The sequence below is a fragment of the Colletotrichum orchidophilum genome, assembly GCF_001831195.1.
Source record: "Colletotrichum orchidophilum strain IMI 309357 chromosome Unknown Scaffold_38.1, whole genome shotgun sequence".
Classification (NCBI taxonomy): Eukaryota; Fungi; Ascomycota; class Sordariomycetes; order Glomerellales; family Glomerellaceae; genus Colletotrichum; species Colletotrichum orchidophilum.
Genome location: NW_019172994.1, coordinates 297,072 through 318,911, shown reverse-complemented (window position 1 = coordinate 318,911; position 21,840 = coordinate 297,072). Strand labels below are relative to the sequence as shown.

Below are 21,840 nucleotides of genomic sequence, written 5' to 3'. Positions count from 1 at the left end.
ACTTGAGTTGTGCACTTGACAAAATCTTCCTGCACAACAAGCGCCGGCACCCCCCCTCGACTAAGGCTTATCCAGTGAGGTCTCTCTCCACGTCCAACTACGTCGACTTCAACAGAGTCAACCTCATTGCTTCACACCCTCCACCTGCGTCTATAGCGTCTTTCCCCCTTCCTCAACACGCAACACGTCCCGACAGACTGTAACCGTTTTTAACACGCCGGCTCCCAGACTTTCCCTTCCTTCTCTTTTTGTCCTGCCTCTTTCCGGTAACTCACTGGGAACGAAGAATACAGAACAGCCCCGCGCCGTAAAAGAGAGACATTAGAGTGCAACGGCATCACCAGCAACCGTAACACGACAGTAGGCAGACGATACCGCTGATCCAAGACGCCTACGAAGAGCTCTCCGCAAGTCTCTAGAACCCTGAAACGTGGAAGGACAGCCGGTTCGGGAACGGACATTGAAGAGTGCTTCATGTGATGGTTGGAGTGGAAGAGGTGTAGCTTCCCGACTGCCTTTGGTTCGCCACGAAGCAGCCGGACGGTGCTGTGCTCGTTGCGGATTGGTGAGTAGGCCTGTCTCACAAGAGTCACCCGTTTGTTTCTCGGCTTAAGAGGGCTCAGAGGTTCTGGCGAACACGGACCTGCAGCCGTTGCCCTGCCTAGAAGTCGTCCTCCCCAAATGCAGCTTGCCGACTAACATCGCACCGGGTCCCAGATCGAAATCCGAAAAAGGATATAGTGCCATCATGTCCGCCTCCGCGAGAAACCGAACCGCTACCGTCAGCTCCGGGCAGTCGTCACAGAGAGGTCGGAGCAATGAGATGCAGGATTTCAACATGTCGCAGCCCAACATCATGCGCTACTTCGAGCCATGCGCCGCCACGGCGTCCATGTTCTTGTATGCGCAGGGCTCTTCCATCGTCTGCTGCCACCACGATACTCTCACGATAGAGAGGAGATTTTCGAGGCACTCGGACGAGGTGCAGTTGCTCGCCGTTGATACGCAAAGCGACATTGGGGCCGGTAGGTTGGTAGTCAGTTACGACGCCGGACAGACAGCAATTGTCTGGGATATTATGACGGGCGACGAAGTAGCCCGATTTGCTTCATACGAGCACTTGACTACTGCCGCGTGGATGCGCAACGGCAATGTCGCGTTTGGTATAGTGGTTCTCGAAGAATTTCACATGATGTTTACTAATACCCATTCTCAGGTAATACGCAGGGCAACATCATTCTGTTCGAGCCCACAACGTCAGAGCATATTTCTTCTAGAACGATTGACCAGATTGCCGTGACGGCGCTTGCACCGGCCGCAGACTGTAGAACATTTGCGATTGGGTAAGTTTTAAGGCTTTCAGGGGGGCATTGTAAATTTGCTAATTGCTTGCAGATACCAAAATGGCTCGTTGTTAGTCGCAACTCTTCAGCCGCGGTTCACTATCCTACATAACCTAGGCACATCGAGAGCACCCTCACCCATCGTCACGCTCAACTGGCATGCCTCGTCGTCTCGGCAAAAGTCGGACATGCTGGCATCACAGACACATGATGGCGATCTCCGAGTTTGGAGTGTGTCCAAGTCATACAGCAGTGACGACCCCGCCAAGGTCGTGAGGATCCTTAAGCGCACAGATAACTATCAGACCGGTCCCAACTGGATGGGTTGGTCGAAGAACGGCCGCATTATCCAACATTCTGACTCGTACGTCATTCTTCGCCACTGCGGCTTACGCGCGCGCTTAGAACTTGCACTGACTTTCATCACACTAGGGAAACACTATCATGGGATGTCCGTACTAAGCATGTTACCTGGGACAGTATCCCGACGCTCGAGCACGTCAGAGGCCTGGCCGTGTACGGCCCTGGCGCCAGCCTCTTCACTCTCGGAGCCAACAACACGGTACAGCAATTTGATCTCAACACCCCTTCCATCATAGTTGCCAATGTACAGCACCCGGCCAACTTGTTGCCGCCATCGCCGCCTGTCTCAATTGAGGAGCAGCAGGGACAGAAGACATCAACAACCATCGTGACTGACTCGGATGCTACGTCTGGCTCAATTGAACTTGGCATTTCGGAGAGTGACGAAGATCACTTGTCTCCCTTTGACCGTATAGCTAGCCGGAAGGACACGGGCACGCCCAAGGCGCTCGACCCCTACGATGCCGACACCGCAAGCGCGGCTTCTAGCCGCAGCGGACTGTCTTCCATCTCACAATCCTCCGGAGGATCTCGGACGCCCGGCCGGTACCCGTCGTCGGCCGTCTCTCGAGGCATGACTGAGAATACCTACATCTCTGCTGGCTCGTCTCTCCGATCTTCTGCCGCACCTTACCAAGAACGAGATATGTACTCCATGAGCGGAACCTCAATGATGAGCGGCACCTCAATGTCCTCATACCGGTCTCGCCGCTCCAGGCCATCCCGCCTACGAAATGAGGTCTTACCGAGCCCTGTCGACAGCAAGGTTCAGGATCTTTTCAAGTACACTAGGAGCCGGCTTAGCGACATTCCCTACAAGCACCCGATTGGGAATGACCACAGCCGACTCACCAATGACGACCTCCGCAAGCAGATGCTTAGCACTATCTTTGGATGGAACAAGGAGATTGATGACTTGGTTCGGGAGGAGTTGAGTCGACACAATGCGGCCTCACCGGCGCGCATTCTTCTGATGAGATGGTTAGGCGACATTGACGCAGATGTCATGGCAGCGAGCTCAGCCTCCATGACTTCCTCTGACTGGATGTTGCTAGCCCTCAGCGGCATTGGAGGCCAAGCTTCGCAGCACAAGCTGGGGCGCGCCTATGTCCAAAGACTGTTGGAGCATGGCGATCTTCACGCCGCTGTTACTATTTTGATTGGCATGGGCGATTACAATGATGCCATCGAAATCTACGTGTCTCACAAGAAATACATGGAGGCGCTGATTCTGACCTGTCTTTTCTATCCCGCGGTCTGGGAACGACAAGCGGCCATCATCAAGAAATGGGGCGAATGGGCTGTCATGCACGGGCAACAGCAGCTAGCTGTGAGATGGTATGTTTTCTCCACTACGTAACAATGATGTGATGATGCGCTGACCATGTTTCTCCAGCTTTGCTTGTACTGGCGCCGAGTCTGATGAACCATGGACATCTCCCTCTGCTGCCCAGGTGACCTTCCAAAGCATCAACCAGAACATCAATGAGAACATCCCGGAAGTCCTGTCACCCCCACTCTCGCCCCCTGGAATTAACCGTGGGCCTCAAAGAAGCATCGCCAAGACGTCCGCTCTGAAGCTCATCACGTCATTCGGCGAGCAGCAAGGGAAGTCAAAGTTCTTTTCTCAAGGAGACGGCGGACGGACTCCTATCGCTGCTGGCCCAACACCCATCGCCGATTCTGCTGTCTCCCCTGGTGGATACGACGTCACCACTGCCTTTATTCGTCCACCAAACCGCAGCCAGTTCAACACCCCGAACTCGGCGAGATCGGGAGCATCTGTCTTCAGTCGCAAGCGCCTCCCTTCCATCGGTGAGATTCCAGGAGACTTGTCACGTGAGCAACTTAAGGTCGATGTCGAGGAATCTCGACGTGCCATGCAACTACGCATGTCTTCCGCCGAACAAGACAACCTCGCTGCTGGACTGTCACTGCAGCGGGCTGCAACGGCCAGCCCAATGATGATGCGTGACCAGTACAAGAAGATCACCGCACGGACAAGAGAAGCGCCTCCCCCATCTCCAGATGCCAGAATGATCATCAAGATGGAAGGCAGCATGGCTCAGCGCAATGGTTCCCGAGACCGGAAGCCGAAGGGCCTCCATCTCGAGCTCGCAGGTTTGAACAACATGGCCAATGAAATTGCCTCTCCCGAACAGTCCGTGGCATCCTCTACTCGCTTCCACTGGCCTTCCCGACGTAGGGGACCCGGCTCCGTCACAGGCTCCGTCACAGGCTCCGTTACGTCTCAATCTACTGCCGGCAAAAGCTTCCGCAGCAACACTACGGGTGGGCGGCAAGACTACATCCACAGCCTCGACACTGCGCAGCGCCTGCAACAACGTAAGCAGCGAAGCCGACATGCCAGTCGAGAGGGCAAGCGGGACGGCTCCCGTGGTCGTGACCGCGACCACAGCCGCACTCGCAAGACATCCTCTCGTGAGGCTTCCGATGAACGTGGCCGGGCCTCTAGCCGCAACTGGCCGAAGCCAAAGCGATCTCCAACATCGCCTATCCCCATGTCACCTGAGGACCTCATCAACTTGAGTACGCCCAAGTTCTTACCCGATGTTGTGGATCCCGTCACAGCGAGGAAGTCTAGTAAGAGTCGAAAGGGGAGCAGTCGCGCATCCAGCCGGGGTAGCCAAGGCCGCAACAGAAGCCCCGAAGGCAGACATCGACCTCCTGCGCTTGAACTCCGCGGTCGAAGTGCGGACCGGACTGGCTCTCACGCCAGGTCACCTTCATCTCCGCTACCACTGTCAGCCAACCTGATCCATTACCAAGGGTCTGAAGATGAGGAGGACTACGTCAAGGCTGTTGTCGCACAAGAGAACTTTAGAAACAGGCACAACAGAAGCACCAGTCAGCATGGATCCCGCAAGGCTCTCTCACCTGAGCTCACCAGAGAATTCCCCAGACAAGAACGATCCGAGAGTCGCCGTCGCCACGTTGATGAGAACCTCGACCAGTCTCGCGATGTTGCGCCTCCCCAGTCCAAGTCGCGTGCCGCCTCTACAGAACATGCTGGAGACTTGAAGGCTATGAAGGACGAGAGGCAGCGTAAGAAGGAGGAAGCCGCTCGCGAACTTGAGGAACGTCGCAAGTCTCTCGCACAGCGTCCCTCAGCGCCACCGATTCCTCATCCCAACCATATTCGAATCGGCATTGAATCATCGCCCAGCGCGGTTGATCTCCCACCTCGCAGCCACACTGCCGACCCAACCAGCAGGAGCATGTACGCCCGTAGCAATTCAAACGTGCACATTGGGCTTCCTGCAACACCCAAGGCTATGCGTCTGATCATCGAGTCCGATAAAGATAAGAACAGCATCCCGGTGCCCCCGATCCCGGCCACATTTGCTCAGAGGCACTCCCCGGTGACCTCTCCTCAAGAACAGTCTCCTAAGACAGAGCAGGCAGCCGAGAATCTCACTCTGCTTCCACAGACAACTTACCAGCTTCCATCCACGGTCTACCAACCTCCCAACCGCGGAATGATTCCTCGCAGCATGTCAGCTCCGCCAATCCCCCCTGATGCGCCCTCCCCTAGAGGTCCCAGCACTAGCAGCAAGGGGCTATCTCGTGGTCCTTCCATGAGAAGAGGTCACTCGGGGGAGATACGTACTGTCGACGACATGATCCGAGCCAGACGTGCCTCACAGGAAAGCAACAACTACGGAAGCATCCCGCCGCCGCCGCCTCCTCCTGCTCCGCCAATGCTGAAGGAGCTGCAGCACCTTGCCATGCCTCCTCCCCCACCCCCGGCGCCTCTCCCATATGCCGCTCATAACAACGCTGGTGCCATGGGTTCCGCTATGATTGAGATTGTAATGGACGATGATGAAATCGTCCAAACAACTGTTGCTGCCCCTATGGACACCACGGTTCCAGTTCTCCCACCACCCGTCCCTCCCATGTCCGCGGGCCACAACCGAGGCCGCAGCTTCTCTGAACGCGACAACAGCATCGCCGGCCGGTTCTCCAAGGCCACGGACCGCTTCAGGTCTGGCAGCCGCAACCCCAAGGAGCCCTCTGCGCGCCCCCGCGGTCAGGAGGAGCACGAGTTCGCCCCTTACGAGAGCGTTCCCATGCCGTTGAACTACGGTCGCGAGTCTATGCGATCTCCCCCTGCCATGGCACAGAAGAGCTTGCCTACTGGCCTGCACCACAGCGAGATGATCTGAGTTGGTGCTTTTGGTGAAATTCCTCTAAAACCCCTCAAACCCTTAATATCATTACCCTTCACGTTTCGATTCGTTGCATGGCGACAGGCGTTTCTCGATGAATCTCGATACCATTAATCTTTTCTACGACAGACGAACACGGACAGCCTTTCACATCGCAGCTACTCCCTGGTCGTCAGAAGCACCGCAGCAGCAGTTAGAAGCCGCCTTTTGTATACTTCGAGTCAATCCTTGACGATGAATATTTGAATGCAGAGAGACGACTGTTTCTTTTCCTTTTGTTCCATTACCATTTCTTGTTTGCATTCTTACTTCACAACTGATGACTGATGATGGCTGGATCTTGGAAATTTCGGGGCAGAGCCGCGAGGCATACACATGAACACACAATACCTGTAGTGGGAGGCGGCCCATGTACGTGATGGAATGGATGGGCGCGGGCCGCGGGGAGGATAGGGGGGCAACGAAAAACAAAAGCAGAGAAAAGCCGGATGGTTATCAAGATGACACCGTCTTGCGTCACGAATACGAAGAGAGGGAGGGGGTTGGACGCGGTGGGTGAAAAAGGACCGAAAAGGGCTGGAAACGCGTGTCTTACAATGTTGCCTCACGGCATCTTTGTTCATCTATCTAGTTGAAGTGGGCCGGGATTTCCCCGCCTCTTTTCATTTCTTCATTTTTTCCTTTCAGTCTGCTTCCTAGTCGTGCTTTGGCTTGGAGGCAACTGATGTTGGTATTTCCTTTCGAGCTGGTGATGATAGTTGTTGTGTAGCTGCTCGTCGAGATGGCCATGTACAGGCTGAATATTGAGAAGAATGCAATCTGATTCAAAAATTCCGCGACATCATCTGTGATATATGAGAGAGAGAGAGAGAGAGAGCATGAATGAAACAGTCAAATCGAAATGGATCGATCTGTCGGGATTAGAAATAAAATCAAAAATAGGTTCTGTCGCAAGCTGGGATTGAACCATGTGTGCGGCGGACTGTGCGCCAAAAGGTACTTCCCAAACACCACAGAATGCATCACCAACTGAGCACACAAGAAGCGTTCATCTCAACAGACCACACGAGCAGTCAGACGGTCGCAAGGCGATGCGATGCGTATGTATGCATGCAGTACGTCTAATGTCAATCAAATAAATTGTCAAAAAATTGGAGTTGACATCTCCAGCCTCAACCACTAACCCAAGCCCCCAGCGATCGTAATCCAGCACGCCATGCGACGGTGAAGATACCTCTGCAGAGTGAAACCTCCCTCAAGTATTATCTTCATTGCTTAGGGCCACACGCAGCGATCGCAGGTTGCCCGTGCGAGTGGGTGGCCACCGCAGCATTCGCACTGGGCGCCGCTGAGGGGTTCCAATGTGGATGGGGTAGCGGAAGAAGAGTAATGAAAGCCTTCAACCATTTGACCATTACAGCCGGTAATTCCGAGCGAAATTGATCCATAAGTAGTATCCAGCCTCTAGAGGGGGGACGTGCGGCGGGAAAAGGGTGGAGCGGGGATGAGGTCAGCTACCAACCAGCTTTCCTGCACACCACTCAACGCGCCGGCGAAGATCTCCACCGAGCACCGACCCAAGGTAAGCTTCCATTTCCCCAGCTTGCAACCCTGGTCGGACCTGACGTCGCAATTGCGCCCAGGAGTCGTACCGCTACCAAGCTCTCACTCAACCCTCCATATCGGATACTCAAGTTATTTCGAACTTGAGCAACCTCAATGGCACCATAGCGGTGTCTCATGTTCTCACTTTCCTACCTAGGTTCTTGCGGCACGTCAGCAACCCACAACACACAACACACGATGCTCGCAACGGCCCCCCGCCTCCATGTCCGGCGTCCCTCGCCCACGACAGCCGAATTCACAGTGACAACGCGCCCGCCGCCGACCCTCACAGTCCGCGTCCTCTCAGGACTCCTATTCGCCCTACGAATCCTACTCTTCTTCTCCTCGATCCTACTCCTCCAAGCCGCCTTGTCGGAATCACCTTACGCCGCGTCCCTCCTCTCCCCATCAACGGCAAGAGCAAGGCCCGGGATCGCCACGACCGATAGCCCAGACACCCTCTTCTCGAGCGCGACACTCTGGCAGGTCCTCCTCTTTATACACACCTCCGTACCAGGCCGCCTAGCGCACGCCATCGCGGCGTCCCATGCGATACCCCTCCCCGTCCTGGTCCCGGGGTGCCTCCTTGCAGCGTACGCGACGCTGAAGCGCACGCATACCACCGAGAGCCTGCTCGTGCTGCGCGGCTTGGGCATCCAGACCAGTTCGACGAGCGGGAGCTACCTGTCGGCCGCCGCGACGCGCTTCATACCCACGGAAAAGATTCAGGACGTGCTCGTCAACGAGGCGTTTCGGGGCTTCGAGGTGCGGTACTATCTGATCGTCATAGTCGAGGGGGAGGAAGACATTGTCGTCGTGTTCCCGAGGATACTGCCAAAGAAGAAGATTGTCGAGACGGTGTGGAGGGGCGTGAGGGGGTGTCTTTGGGAGGCGGACGGTGGGAGTTATCATAGGAAGATGGATGAGAGGTGGCACAATGGGGTGTAGAACTCCTCGTAGCCTTAACGAATTCATGATCTGCATGAAGCTTTTTTTGCTTGCTTTATTTTTATCATGGTTTGGGGAGCATTTGCTCTCGACCTATTCATCCCCATCGCCCGCCGCGGCAGCCTGCTTGGCATCCTTAATGACCTTTCGCCAGTTTTTGGACTCCCTCATCTCATCCGAGTTCTTGAACCCCTTGCGCTGCGCCCACCGGTCATTGATCTCCGCTGGCGACGGCGTCAGCTGCTTCTTGGCAATCGGCACGTACCCGCCCGCCAGCTTCCCCTCGTGTCCCCCCTGGAACACCCTCTTCCCCTTGGCCTTGGCCTCGGTCCCCTGAACCTGTCTCGACACGAGGTCCAGCAGGCGGTTCGCCAGCAGCTCGTCCATCTTCTTCTCGCGGTAGTGCGACCACAGGTTCTCCACGACGTCGGCCTCGCCGTACACCCAGTGAAGAGCGTTCTCCGCGTCGTTGGACGTCCGGTTTTCGTCGTCGCCGGGGAAGACGCAGTTCCACAGCACCAGCGGCGTCTCGTGCGCGAGGTCGTAGTTTGGTTTCCGCGGCGTGCTCTCAACGTCCAGAAGCCGCGTGACGAGCGCCGGCTCCTCGAGGCGCTGGCCGATGAGGAAGAGGATCGTCACCATGTGCCGGATCTGGTGCCACAGGAACGCCGTCCCGCGGATGTTGAACGAGTAGACCTTGGGAAGCTGGCTGCCGTCGACGGCGCTCGCGCCAAGATAGGCCAGCGCCGTGCCGACGTCCTTGACTTCCTCGACGCCCGCTTCGAACATGCGCCTCTCAAAGTTTGTAATCTGCTTGCTCCCGTCCACCTTGCAGAAATTGCGAAAGTCGTGGGTGCCGATGAAGTTCTGCGCCGCCTGGTTCATGGCGTCGATGTCGAGGTACCCCTCCTTCATGCTGTCCGGTTTGCCGTCGACGGTGGTCGCTGTCGGGGTGAAGGCGGGCTGCGTGAAGAAATAGCGATACTGCCGCTCTTCGCAGGAGAAGCGCGCGGAGAAGTCTGGCGGCGGGGAGGGACACCATGCGATGATGCGGATGTCGTCCGGCAGCAAGCGGTTGAGGACCTTGACGTACTGGATCTCGTCGTTGATCTCATCCCATGCCTTCTCGGGCTTCTTCTTCTCCCCCTCCTTCTCCTCCTCCTCTTCGACCTTTTCCGTTCCCTCCATTGGAGTATCTCCCTCCGTCTCAGCGGCAGGTATGACATCCTCCTGCTTCTTGGGCATTGGCCTGTTACTCCGCACCCTTAACCCAATGACCTGTCCAAACGCACTCACGCCACGATCCGTCCTCCCGCACTTTGAGTACTCGCAGCAGTCAAAATTGACAACATCCTGATCCTCGGGAAAGATGAGACACGACTTTGTCAGGGCGTTCCACAGCTCGCCCTCGATGGTCGGCAGGCTCGCCGACGTGGCGTACTCGAATCCTCCGTACCTCTTGCCCAGGTACGCCAGCTTCAGCGCGATGAAGCGGGTGGAATACCGCGACGAGTCGATCCGCTTGGCCTCCTTCTTCCTCTTCTTCACCGGCGGGGCTCCGTCCGCTGCTATTGCGGCACCGGTGCCGTTGTTGTTCTTGGCCCCGGACCCGGACCCGGACCCGGCGGCTTTCGATGCGGCGTCCCGCTTGTCAAGTTCATGCTCCAGCTGTCTTATGCGGGAGATGAGACGCGCCTGGTCCCATGACTCGTACCGACCGCTCGCATCGGCCATGTTTGCGATGGGAGCGCTGCTGAAGCGCCTAGCCGCGACTGTGGAGGATGGTCGGTAGGGGTGAGTGAGACGCTGGTGAGTAGTGGAACGACGCAGATGGTGGTGGCGGCGTTGGTATTGCCCTCGATGCAAAACCTTTGGGCACCCGTGTAATAGGCCTCCTGCGTGCCTAGATAGGTTCAAACTCGGGCTTGGCGGGCAATGCAGACAGAGACCCAAGAAAAATTCATGTAAGGGCTTCATATGCCCTCTGTTTCCTCTCTCATGTGAGTTCTGGAAATTTGGAGGGGTGGTTTAGACCGCAGACCAGCATCATGCGGGTACCTCTAAAGAGTCACTTTGGAGGGGCGGCGCATGCAAGTGAGTGCAACGACGAACAATTTTTTTTTACATCGACTTTTCTTTTCTTTCGACCCTGTAGAAAACAAGGTGTGGCTTGTGCTGTGGCTTTAACTCCACAAGATGGAGAAAGCCGAACCGTTGCGACGGGACCAGTGGGCGAGCAATGGCCACTGTACCTATTTCTTCTGTTTCCCTGCTGGAGTCTTGGCTGAGTCCGCGCCCGGTCTGGCCCTGCGCCATTTGTTCCCCAGACATCCATACCTAGACGTCTGTCGGAAGTCGTCCGAAGCGCCCGCCCGTCCTTCAAGGTTTTACCAGCATGGATGAAGAAGCAGTCAAGATATTATTAGTTGGTGATGAGAAATGCGGAAAGACGTCTTTTCTCTCGTCCGTATGCCCTCAACGAGATCACGTCACGGATCTCACAGCTAATTATGCGTGCCCCTGAACAGACGACTGAGTGCTGGCGAAGGCACCGGCCCCGTCATATTGCTCAGAGATATTGATCAACCGTTCATCTTCGAGATCAGGTTTTCTGGAAAACCGTACCGTCTAGAGTTTTATGATACAAATAGCCCCGAGAATTGGAAGCTTCTCGAGCCGGACATTGTCATACTGTGTTATGACATAAGCCAGCGGCTGAGTCTCATCAACATGAGGAGACATGTATGTTCTCCTGTATGCCTCTTTTCTCTCTGTATCCTGTCTGACATCCAGGATAGTGGCTTCCAGAGGTGAAGATGTCATTCCGCAGGCCCGACCGCTTGCCTATTCTCATGTTAGGTCTTAAGAGAGACCTACGATCCGAAGATGACCCCAATGGGATCATTTATCCCCAAGAAGCATACCAGCAGGCGCAGGAGATTCGCATAGACAAGTATATGGAATGCTCTGCGGTGACGGGCGAACTACTCAAGCTGGCATTTGAGGAGATTAGTAAAACCGCGGTCATGACGCGGAAGGCCGAGGGAGGGCAGAGCGAAGGCGGCTGTGTCGCCATGTAAGGCTTTTTGCCTCGTCAGTCCAATGTCTCTGAGATTCTACTCCAGGAAGAGGAGGTAGGGGAAAAGGACGCATCAGAAGATTCGGCGGCGTCCAGAGTGAGTTGCGAAGTGCGATTCGGTAAGGCTTCCTAAGCAGCGCCGTTCGCAGCACCCTCATCGGCACCTTCTTCCGGCTCTACCTCCTGAGGGAATGAACCGAGCACTTCGGCAATGATGTTGACTATTTGTTCTTGCTGGTTCTCGTCAAAGCGCTCAGGCATCTCTTCGATGACGGTGTTCAGAGCGGCGACGGATGCTGGACGGAGGTTCAGGATCATGATGACCTCGCCCTTGGCCAAGTCAAAGGGCTGAAATCTCTCCAGAAGCTTGGTGATACAGTCTGGGTGGTAAGTGATGGGCTCCTGGCTGAGCGGGTTTGGTGGTGTGCGCAGGTATTGGAGGAGCTACAGAGATGTCAGCTATGAGTCTGTTTCACAGCAGCAGATACCCAATTTCCATTGCCTATATCTTGACAAAAGTCTGAAACTCACCTCTCTTGCCAACGCCTCAAGGTTGCCGGGGCCGCGGCGCTCTCCACGCTCACGCTTCTTCTGGCCGAGCTTACGTTCATTCAGGTGTTGATAGACCTCAAAGTTGGTCAGAACTGCCGACTGAGCCTCAAGGATCTTCATCGTGATAGCGTGCTTGGCGCGGGGGAGACTAGGTTGCGATATCCGGGCAGAAGAGAAGGTGTGATGCAAGCTTTTTGAATCAGGTGGCAACGGCGGTAACTGCGTATCGGCAAAAAGGGCGGGAAATGCAAGCTGCGCCTGGTGTTTGTGGAAAATTGACGTGTCGGTGTGCAAGGTGAGGCTAGGCCAACGCCCCTGTCACTCAAAACGGAACCTCACAGGCGCTCTTTCAGAGAGGCCAGGAATAGATAGACAGGCTGAGTGGTACAACCTTGCGCAAGCTGACGTTTGATTTGACAAAAGCCGGTGACTCCAAAGTCTGTCAAGGAAAGGTCGAGCCGCCTCAAATCCAATTGTGTGAGTAGCCAGATGAGGTAAAGCAACTTTGTAATCTCGTAAAAAGAATTGCAATTGTGACTGTACGGAAGCTGGGCGCGAAGTACGATGTTGCCGCAAATTCTTCTTGCGAGTGCCCCGCGGTCGACGGCCGGTACGGTTGGCAACGAGCTGCAGGGAAATCAAAAGGCAAGCAGAAAAGCAGGTGCAGTAACACGCCTCAAGGCACCAATCACGATGCCCAGTCCCCCACTCTGCCATGTGCCAAATTGTCCCAGAGTACGTACCGGATCTGGAATTGCGCAATGAGAGGGGGAAAGGGCGTTGGCGGCTTCAGATTCGAAGAGGCGCGTCCTCGGCGTCTTGTACCTCGTTAAGCCGGCCGGCCGGTCAATCGCGTTATTTCACTCCCTTTTAGAAAACCTACACTAATCAGGGACGAGGGAGGTGAGATTTGCCAGGTACTTCTTCCCGCTTCAATGTTCAGAAAAGGAGCGGTATTTTCAGGGTGTACATTGAAGAGGGATGCACTATCCGTACAATCACGAGGCAGCCAGACTTTTGACAAGGGGGCTGCAGAATGTCCACCACATTCGGCATATCGCAGTCAGAATTAGAACAGAGGCACTGCTGCATTCCTGCGTTTCACGACTCCCATGCAACCCCCCCTTGTACAAAGTCAGTTGTCGACACTGTAGTCGCCTTGTGTCGCCCGCCGCTGTCGCTGCTCTCGCTGAGTCGCTTCAGGTACTTCCGTCGCCGCCGGTCTGCGGCACTCTGCGTGAGGCTCGGCGTGTCTGGGCAGCCTGGCAACGAGCGGGAGAATACAGTGCATAGCTAGACCGTCGCCGGCGCAAAATCTCTGCGAAACTGCGAGAGATCGGTGTCATGAAAACACATACCATGTATCCGTGCTAACCTTAAATGATCACCTCTGCACCTGTCCACCCTGTGAAAGACCCTGTATCACAGTCTCTCTTTTTACCCCACCACCACACATTTCCACCTGCCACCCCCAAGTCCACATGGCGGCGACCGCACCCGACCCCGATTCCTGCCAATCCCAAACCAACTTATCCACTCAGAGATTTTCCTTTACAACTTCTCGACAACCCCAGCTTCAGAGACTACTCCCCGCCGCTACCAACTTTTCCCTCCTCCCTCTCCTCTTGAGCTTGTTCGCCATGCTCCCGTTGTGATCGTATCTTTAGAGGCCTTCCCTCTCATACTCGCTGTTTGCCCTCGAGCTCTCTGGCATCTTTACTGCACAATTCCCTTCTACGCATACCCTCGGCCTCGGCATAATCCAGTCCCTGTGACGTCGCCTTGCACCCCCCACTAGCAAAGTTTTGACGCCTCCAGCAAACCCGACACCGGCTCTTTCGGTCGCGATCCTCCAACCCGAACACGACATCTTCGAACCCTCGAAAATACCCGGGATATCTATCTCCACAAGCACCTTCAAATATCCCAGCTGCGAAACATAAATTGTAGCCCAGGCCTTGGCGCCCAAGTCTCTTCTTCAAGCCTTAGCCAAACCCTGAAGCGGTGCTAGACTCAGCCTCCAACATCGCCAATTTCGCCCGACCAGTATTCTTCAATTCCTCATTCCTACCATTACGCCTCGAGCGACCAACAGCTATTCACCATGGTCCGCAATATCATTGTTCTTGGGGGCAACTCCCACCCTGATCTCCTTAACAGTGTGTGCAACAACCTCGGGCTGAACCCGTGCGAGCGTGTTCTGTCAAAGTTCTCTGTTGGTGAGAGTCGCTGCGAGATCAAGGACTCTGTGCGCGGCAAGGATGTCTTTATTATCCAGACAGCCTCTGGCAATGTCAATGACAACTTTATGGACATGTGCATCATGATTTCGGCCTGCAAGACGGGCTCTGCCAAGAGAGTCACAGCTGTCATGCCTCTGTTTCCCTACTCGAGACAACCCGACGTCCCCTATAAGAAAGCCGGCGCGCCCCTCTCGAAGCCAACATCAGGGGCATCCAAGAACTACACCTTTGAGAGTGTGCCTGCGACCCCTGGCCCCGGCATTGCGCGCAGCATGGGTCTCCCCAATGGCATTGACGGCATTGCCTCAAAGCTGGCCAAGAGCAAGCTCAACGAGGAGCGTTCCAACGGAATGAACGGTGTCGACCATTCCAAGACCAATGGCAACGGCCGTACCCACCACGATTCCGTATCCTCCCAGGTCAGCTACACCACCCACGACAACGAGCACCAGAACCGAATCGATGGCTTCCAGTCCAAGCCTGGATATAAGCAGTGGGTTGCCCAAGCTGGCACCCTGGTCGCTGACCTCTTGGCGTGCGCTGGAGCGGACCATGTGGTATGTCCCCTCAAAAGAACCCTTGAGAACAGCTGGAGAGCGCATGCACAAGGCATTAAAGGGTTCGCGAAGTCATACTAACAAGACGCAGATTACGTAGGTTTCCTCCTCCATCGGCCTTGATGTGGTAGTTTGTTCTCCGCAAAGGCCATTGAACTCTTATTGAGCTGTTTAAAAGCTCTTTCGACCTACATCAATTCATTGCTTCCTTCTGAAGCAAGTGCTAATGATTGCAGGATGGATCTCCACGATCCTCAGTATCAGGGCTTCTTCGATGTTCCGGTTGACAACCTGTACGGCAAGCCTCTCCTTATGAGGTACATCCGCCAGAACATCCCCAACTACAAGGATGCTGTTGTTATCAGCCCCGACGCTGGTGGTGCCAAGCGCGCCACTGCGATCGCTGATGAGCTGGACATGGCCTTCGCCCTGATCCACAAGGTAGGCCAATTTTCCTCACGGGAGGAGGTACAGAATTCATGTTTTCTTTTACAGGAGCGACGCCCGACCAAGTACACTGAGCAACGCAATGCCAGCATGATGCTGGTGGGCGATGTCAAGGACAAGGTCTGCATTCTTGTCGACGATCTCATCGATACTGGCAACACCATCACGAGAGCTGCCAAGTTGCTCAAGAAGGAGGGTGCTACTCACATCTATGCCCTCTTGACCCACGGCATTCTCAGCGGTGACGCCATCCCGCGTATCAACGCTTCGGCCATCGATAAGATGATCGTGACCAACACTGTTCCTCAGAAGGAACATATGCGCGCCTGCTCCAAACTTGAGTTCCTGGACGGTTAGTGTGCTCGAATCACCTACTGTGTCCTAGGACGTAGCTAAAATTTAAGCAGTCTCTCCGGTCTTTGCGGAGGCTATTCGCCGTGTTCACCATGGCGAGTCGATCAGCGTCCTTTTCCAGCACAACTAAAAGCATCATCATACGGCGTTCGAAAAGAAACATCGGCTTTTGCATCGGAGGGTTTATTGAATTCCACCAACTGCTTCTAGGGAATCCCAGCAACCGTTGGTATTGCTTTACAGGCGTTCAGCACAGGGGGTGGGTTGAGTGTGGCATCTTTTCTTACGCCATGGACATTTTAGACGTTTCCCCCTTGACCCGGACCTCCCACGACATACCGGCTCGTTTCCCATTGGAAATGAAGCTAACCATACGCGGCCTCGTTTGGCTAGCCATATTGCTATACAAAAAAAAACACAAGATACTTAGAACCTCGTTCGTACGATGGAGGCTCTTTGTACAGCGGACCCGATGGGTGGCTTTGCTATACACACCAAACGTTCATGTCTGATGGGTTACACTTGTCCGTTTGCTGTCTGCGATTTTGAACGTTTCTTTCCTGATTTTTGGGACTTGTGCGAAACGGGGGCCAGTAAATTGCTGAGCAGTAGTCTTCCCGTCCACAGAACAAAAACATATCCGTTGAAGGTTCTGCCGCTTGATGACCGTCAGCGTGCCCTTAAACAACTGTGACATATATGAGATAGAAAAGAAATCTAGCAATGAAGATATACGAAACCTATGCCAGTTTGAAAGCGTAACACTGTGTCTCTTTGTTGTTTCCATTGTTCATCGTGTACTAGTAAAGGCTCAGACTAGCGGATACGTTCTCACATGCCAGGCATCCTCTTCCACTGGAAAGAAGCGTTCAACTTGCCATTGCATACAGCAGGAACCCAAACGAGGATAGAAAAAACCAGAATCAAATCATTCTACCTTGCGTTGATGAGGTGGGAAAGAAGAACAAAGGATGTCGGAACAAACCTACAAGCCAAGAAGTTTTCCCCCAAAGTCTCCCCAAACTCCCCAACTCCCCCGCCCGGGCCCCACCGAGCCGTGATTTCGCGGGGTACATTGCTTATCTTATCGGCAAGCCAAGCTTCGCCCCGCCAACACCCACCCCCGAGCTCTCCCTCCAGGGGGAGGGATGCTTAAACCGAACCACAACATAAGCCTCGGCACCGACGTGAGCCGACACAGACGAGTCGCATCCTCTCAAGTGATCTGCTCCCTTCCTCTCGCGCATGCTTAGCAGCGAGGCATCTCGAGTCTGGTATTTCCGTAGCATAAGTCAAGACCGTAATGGCGACCCTCTCCGGCGCAGAGCGCATCCGCGCAATCACAGACGAGGACGGCATGTTCAAGGCCTTTGACACATACCCCTGGAAGAGAGACAAGATGTTTACAGTACATGACCCTCCAGAACGCCTTTACTCATCTTTCAATGTGCCGCAGAGGATTCTGACAACGTTGCTCACAGTCCGGCCTCTACGCGATCCTTGGCGACCCAAACACGGAAAACCCCCAAGGAACCCCCACCGACCTCGCGATCCACGCCCGGGTATTCTACTACGCCCAGCGAATCGGCGTGACCATTGATTTCGCGAAATACAAGGAGTGGCTCGCCAAGCACCCGGATCACACCCCGCCCGACGTCCTGCCTGAAGAGTATAAGTCCACCAGCACAACCACCGCAGCCGGCGACGCAGTAGCATCATCAAAAAGCGGCGTCCCAGATCTCACATCAAAGCTCAACGACCTGACCACCAGCGAGGAGACTACCGCAGACGCAGGAACGGAAACAGTCACAAAAACCGGAGACGAGCCGACGCCATCGTGGCAAGCAGCAGCGCCAAAAGTGGATCTCTTCGTTGAACGGAAAGCGCCGTCACAGGCGGGCGCCCCAGGCCAAGGAGGCGACGAACCAGCGTACCCGATGGGCTTTGCGCAGATGCTGGAGATGATCCAGAAAGGTATTCCCATCCCCGGCATCAGGCAGATCCCAGATACCGTGGTCAGAGATGCAGTGAGTATCCTTCCCCTTCTTTGTCCTTTGTCTTTCTCTCCCCTGTGTAGCCCCGATCGCTGAATTTTCAGTCTGTTAAACCGTTTGGGAAACGTGCGGTGCCCAAGAAGCCATGGGAGAAGGACATTCCGGCTGCAGAGATAGGCGTAGACGCGGCGGGGAAGCCATCTGTAGTCGACTCTGAATTTCCGCCTCTGGAAGAAGGCGCATGGCCTGGAGCTGAGGTCGAGACTGCAGGTAAGGAAATATAAAACGATGCGTGGCAATTATTACGCAGCATAAAGCCAGCAACACACGCGGCGTTAAAAAGAAAAGGGACAATAAGGGCATAATGATTGCGAAGAAATGCAGAATTAACGGCGTCGAGCATACCGTCGCAGGCCTAACACGGGAAGACATCACTTTTGCGTTAACATATAGCAATCAAAGGGATCAGAAACTTTTAGAAGAAATAATTCTGGGGAACTGCCTAATGCTTGATTGAGGACTGCCACAGATGCTGTCCAAGCTGGACCAAGGCCGCACTCCAAAGTCTCGGGAATGTGATACATAACTACATACAATTATTGTCTTTGACTTTTGGTCTGATATACCATGCTTGCCTAGCTGTTCATCCTCGTGATCCTCCGGGCTGTCCAGTTCGATTTTTGATGAGACTAAAGGAGTATCAAAGGGGTATGTCGGTGTGTCGATGAACCGCCATGTATAGATGCGAGCATTCTGGCTGGGCTTCGCGATGCAACTCCAACGCCCATTTGGGGTTTCGAGGTCACACTGACACACCTCCATATCGCAAAATTCGTAACCATGAAGTGTCCAATGCACTCAGACAAGTGATAACCTGCTGAGCGTAGGATGACAGCTGATGTGTAAATTAGTGGCCGAGGAAGATGTTTCGTAAGCACGGACAAATGAGGTGGTGCCATGACTTCGTCAAAGGTGAGGGAAATCGGATGGGGGAATAAGGAATTGGGGGGACGAGGTCCTATAGTGACGCAGAGTGAGAACAGTCGAGAAGTTGATGAGGACAGTAATTAAGATGGTGAAAAGGTCTAGCGGTAGCCGCCGCCGCCACCGCTGTAGCGAGGACCAGCACCCATCCGATTCATCGCAGGACCAACTCCAGGGCCCGGGCGAGTAGCAACAGCGGGATTCGTGCAAAGCATACCCACACGGGAGCCAAACTTAGATCCTCGAAGAGACACCATGTGCTTTCGAATATGGGCAGCGACTATCTCGCGGTGCTGCAGACCCGCATGAGTGAGTATGTACTGAATGAGGTAGTTGCCGTACTGGTCGCTCGCAATGTCGACAAGGGGAATGCGAGGGCGGTCAACTCGGCCCTCACAGACTCGATCGAGATAGCGGCTGAGAAACTCTCCACCGCCAATCTTGAGGCACTTCTCGACAACCTTGGAGGCGTACTGATCAGTGCTGTACTCGGCAGCGTAGCGAATGACATGGTCGATAGCGCGGCTTCGGTCCGCTGGAGCCCCATGCTCACAGATGTGCTGGATGCACCAGTTTCCGAACTGTCCATGGGCCACGATGTCGATATTGGCAAGGACTTCTTCGATGCAGGGGCGCTACAAAACCATCATTAGCAATATGTCTAAGGAGTAGAGTGAGAAAACGCCTGCATACCTTGTCTTCCTCGAGACAATTCTCGAAGATGTTCTGGACAACCAGGCTGCCGGTCTCGCCCAGAGCGACCTCGTGCCACATGCCTCGCAAAGCCTCGTTGACGAACTTCATGATCTGGGGTGGGGACTCGGACCATCGAAGCTCAAAAAGCTTCTGCCAAACATGGCAGGCGTAACGATGGATGACTGTCTCGGGAATTCTGCGAAGAAGCTCATGGACCATGATAGCCTTGTAGTCCTCGGGGACGGAGTCGAATGCCTTCTGAACGACGTGGCAACCGAACGGGTCCATAGAGAGATTGAGAGTGTTGCCACGAATGGCTTCCGCGATCTTCACAACCTGCTCCGGAGTGCCGTGCTCGAAGCAACGCTGAACAAGGAAGTTGCCGAAACGGTTGACCATGAGAGGATACGCTTGAGCGACGATGGCCTCCACGATCTCATATTTCTGGTCCGGTGTGCCAACCTTGAGCTTCTGCTGCAAAAAGATGGAGGCCTGCTGGTCGTTGTTGCAGACAATCTTATCCACAATGTACTTCCAGTTGCAGTTGACATTCCGGTCTAACAAGCGGCGGTAGTTGAGAGGCTCCGTGGTTGGAAGGTACGTCTGACCCTCTGTAGCAATGGCCTGTTCAGAATGTGGAATTAGTATTTTGCACCAAGAGCCCTTCTTTTCGTTTTCCCAACATACCTCGCTCTTCCATCCATCACCAGTGGTGAACTCGGTTGCATGGGGCGAGAGGGAACTACCCGGGGCCTGCTGGTTGTAACCTTGATACATGCCGGAGCCCATGTTACCTGAAGCGCTGCCAGGGGGTCCACCCATGGGGTCGAACGGAGCAGGAGAAGGCGTGAAGCCACCATAGTTGTGGCCAAAGTTCGTTCCTCCGTATGGCTGTGGAGACGGCCAGCGACTATTGTCGAACCGATTGTTTCGGCGACTGCTAGGGGGCCGAGAGAACATCTCGGTGTCATGGCTCATGCGATCACCTCGATAACCATCTGCCATGGAGTATGGACCAGCGGGGTCCATGTAGCCCTGGTTGAAGCCGCCACGGCCGCCACCATACCAATCACCAACAGAGTCAGGAATGGGAGCAGCCGCACCAAAGGAAGGCGGAGCTCTGTTGTTGCCCCAAATGGGACGGGAACGACTGTAGTTGCTGATGGAAGGGGCGCCAACATCTGAGGAGTTATCGTCGATTGCCCAGGCATTCTCGGCTCCGAACACCCCCGAACGAGCTGAGGGCGGAGGTGGTGCGAGATCCTCTTCTTGCTTGGCCAAGCGCGAGTGAGCCAGCTCATGATCGAGGCGAGAGATCTTGTTCTGCGCTCGGGCAAGCTCCATTTTCAGTCGAAGGAGCTCGTCCATGTTGCCATTGGTCTCATTAAGGGTGGCACTAGTCGGGCGGCTTGTGGGCGCAGTTGTAGGGAACGAATCCGTCGCGGGAGTGATGGGTACCGAGTGTGTCGTCGAAGGAGCCTTGTCGAAGTGACGGGAATATAAGCTATTCTCATCAGAGTTCTTCAAAGACTCGTTCTGCTGATCGAGGGCAGCTTGCTGCTCAGACAGCTTGGCAAGGAGCATGTCCATTGGGTTTGTGCCAGCGATGGTGGCTGGCTCCTGATTGGTCTTCTTCTGTCGTCGCTGTGAGCGAGGCGGCAGATGGCGGGAGGAAGAACCAACCTTAAGAGCATTCTGATTGACAAGCTTGGATGTAGCAAGAGTTCCGACGATTGGCTTCTGCTTGAAGGCCGGAGGACCCTTTGGTTCTTGTTAGCTCAGATCTTTAAACAGGCGAGTTCTGACTGAAGCTTCCGAGTCGCATGGTGGTGACCAGTGACGGAGAAAGTGATCATTATTTTATGAGGCGGTGAAAATAGCGTTGGACTTACCGAGGTAGCTGACTCGATGGACGGCTTGATGTTCTCCTCCTGCTGGTGAGGCTTCGAAGCGGGCGGAGAGCTTCGCTTGGGGGTAGCACCCGTGAGGGGAGATGTAGACATCGTGACGTCGGACAGTTTCTTCTCGGAGGGTTGATACTTTGCAGAAGATACGACAGGGTATTGCCGAAAGGTGGCAGACAAGATGAGAAAAATGCCTTCGGAAGGGAACGCAAAGGAGAGTGTTGGTGGGATTCCTCTCTGCGTTGGAGGAAAAAGAATTGTGATGGAGAGATTGTGGAGGGGAGAGGAAAGAGAAGCTTTTTGTTGTGGTAATTGAGAGAGGTGAGGTAGGAGGGAGGGAGGAGGAAGGAGCTCGAGTCGGAGTGGGGAAGGAGGTAGATTTGGGCAGCACAAGCAACTTTTCTATGGAAAGGCGTATGAAGTCCCTAATCGAAGCTGCCAATGACCGGGAGAGGGAAAGATCTGAAAGAGACGAGATCGAGGAGCTAGTACCGAGGTGAAGGAGGAGTGATGCGCTGCTGACTGGCCTGGTGAAGAAAGGGCTCTTGTTGAGGGTGTAGAAGTTGGAAGGAGATCGC

General features: G+C 54.6%; 9 protein-coding genes across 9 annotated transcripts; 6 read left to right on the top strand and 3 right to left on the bottom strand.

The window, feature by feature from the left end:
• Nucleotides 1-748: 748 nt before the first annotated feature.
• Nucleotides 749-5,896, top strand: CORC01_05539 (uncharacterized protein; the record flags this gene model as incomplete). The annotated part of the gene is made up of 5 exons (XM_022617182.1): nt 749-1,163; nt 1,217-1,343; nt 1,396-1,707; nt 1,776-3,044; nt 3,103-5,896. The coding sequence occupies 5 exons, from the start codon at nt 749-751 to the stop codon at nt 5,894-5,896; spliced, it is 4,917 nt and encodes a 1,638-aa protein (XP_022476407.1).
• Nucleotides 5,897-7,129: 1,233 nt separating this feature from the next.
• On the top strand, nt 7,130-7,342 carry CORC01_05538 (uncharacterized protein; the record flags this gene model as incomplete). The annotated part of the gene is made up of 1 exon (XM_022617181.1): nt 7,130-7,342. A coding segment is annotated over one exon (213 nt), but the record flags the coding sequence as incomplete, so codon positions are not given.
• Nucleotides 7,343-7,702: 360 nt separating this feature from the next.
• Nucleotides 7,703-8,452, top strand: CORC01_05537 (GPI-GlcNAc transferase complex; the record flags this gene model as incomplete). The annotated part of the gene is made up of 1 exon (XM_022617180.1): nt 7,703-8,452. One exon carries the CDS (start codon nt 7,703-7,705, stop codon nt 8,450-8,452), a length of 750 nt encoding a protein of 249 aa, XP_022476405.1.
• A 93-nt stretch (nt 8,453-8,545) lies between these two features.
• Nucleotides 8,546-10,186, bottom strand: CORC01_05536 (tRNA pseudouridine synthase A; the record flags this gene model as incomplete). The annotated part of the gene is made up of 1 exon (XM_022617179.1): nt 8,546-10,186. One exon carries the CDS (start codon nt 10,184-10,186, stop codon nt 8,546-8,548), a length of 1,641 nt encoding a protein of 546 aa, XP_022476404.1.
• A 243-nt stretch (nt 10,187-10,429) lies between these two features.
• CORC01_05535 (uncharacterized protein) lies at nt 10,430-11,532 on the top strand (the record flags this gene model as incomplete). The annotated part of the gene is made up of 3 exons (XM_022617178.1): nt 10,430-10,452; nt 10,981-11,194; nt 11,251-11,532. The coding sequence occupies 3 exons, from the start codon at nt 10,430-10,432 to the stop codon at nt 11,530-11,532; spliced, it is 519 nt and encodes a 172-aa protein (XP_022476403.1).
• Nucleotides 11,533-11,660: 128 nt separating this feature from the next.
• CORC01_05534 (RNA polymerase III subunit C17) lies at nt 11,661-12,203 on the bottom strand (the record flags this gene model as incomplete). The annotated part of the gene is made up of 2 exons (XM_022617177.1): nt 11,661-11,975; nt 12,063-12,203. The coding sequence occupies 2 exons, from the start codon at nt 12,201-12,203 to the stop codon at nt 11,661-11,663; spliced, it is 456 nt and encodes a 151-aa protein (XP_022476402.1).
• A 1,984-nt stretch (nt 12,204-14,187) lies between these two features.
• On the top strand, nt 14,188-15,814 carry CORC01_05533 (ribose-phosphate diphosphokinase; the record flags this gene model as incomplete). The annotated part of the gene is made up of 4 exons (XM_022617176.1): nt 14,188-14,883; nt 15,142-15,324; nt 15,379-15,682; nt 15,738-15,814. 4 exons carry the CDS (start codon nt 14,188-14,190, stop codon nt 15,812-15,814), a joined length of 1,260 nt encoding a protein of 419 aa, XP_022476401.1.
• Nucleotides 15,815-16,987: 1,173 nt separating this feature from the next.
• On the top strand, nt 16,988-17,962 carry CORC01_05532 (uncharacterized protein; the record flags this gene model as incomplete). Its single annotated transcript, XM_022617175.1, has 3 exons — nt 16,988-17,092; nt 17,166-17,711; nt 17,783-17,962. 3 exons carry the CDS (start codon nt 16,988-16,990, stop codon nt 17,960-17,962), a joined length of 831 nt encoding a protein of 276 aa, XP_022476400.1.
• Nucleotides 17,963-18,763: 801 nt separating this feature from the next.
• Nucleotides 18,764-21,361, bottom strand: CORC01_05531 (uncharacterized protein; the record flags this gene model as incomplete). The annotated part of the gene is made up of 4 exons (XM_022617174.1): nt 18,764-19,297; nt 19,356-19,982; nt 20,046-21,119; nt 21,251-21,361. The coding sequence occupies 4 exons, from the start codon at nt 21,359-21,361 to the stop codon at nt 18,764-18,766; spliced, it is 2,346 nt and encodes a 781-aa protein (XP_022476399.1).
• Between the last annotated feature and the right edge of the window lie 479 nt (nt 21,362-21,840).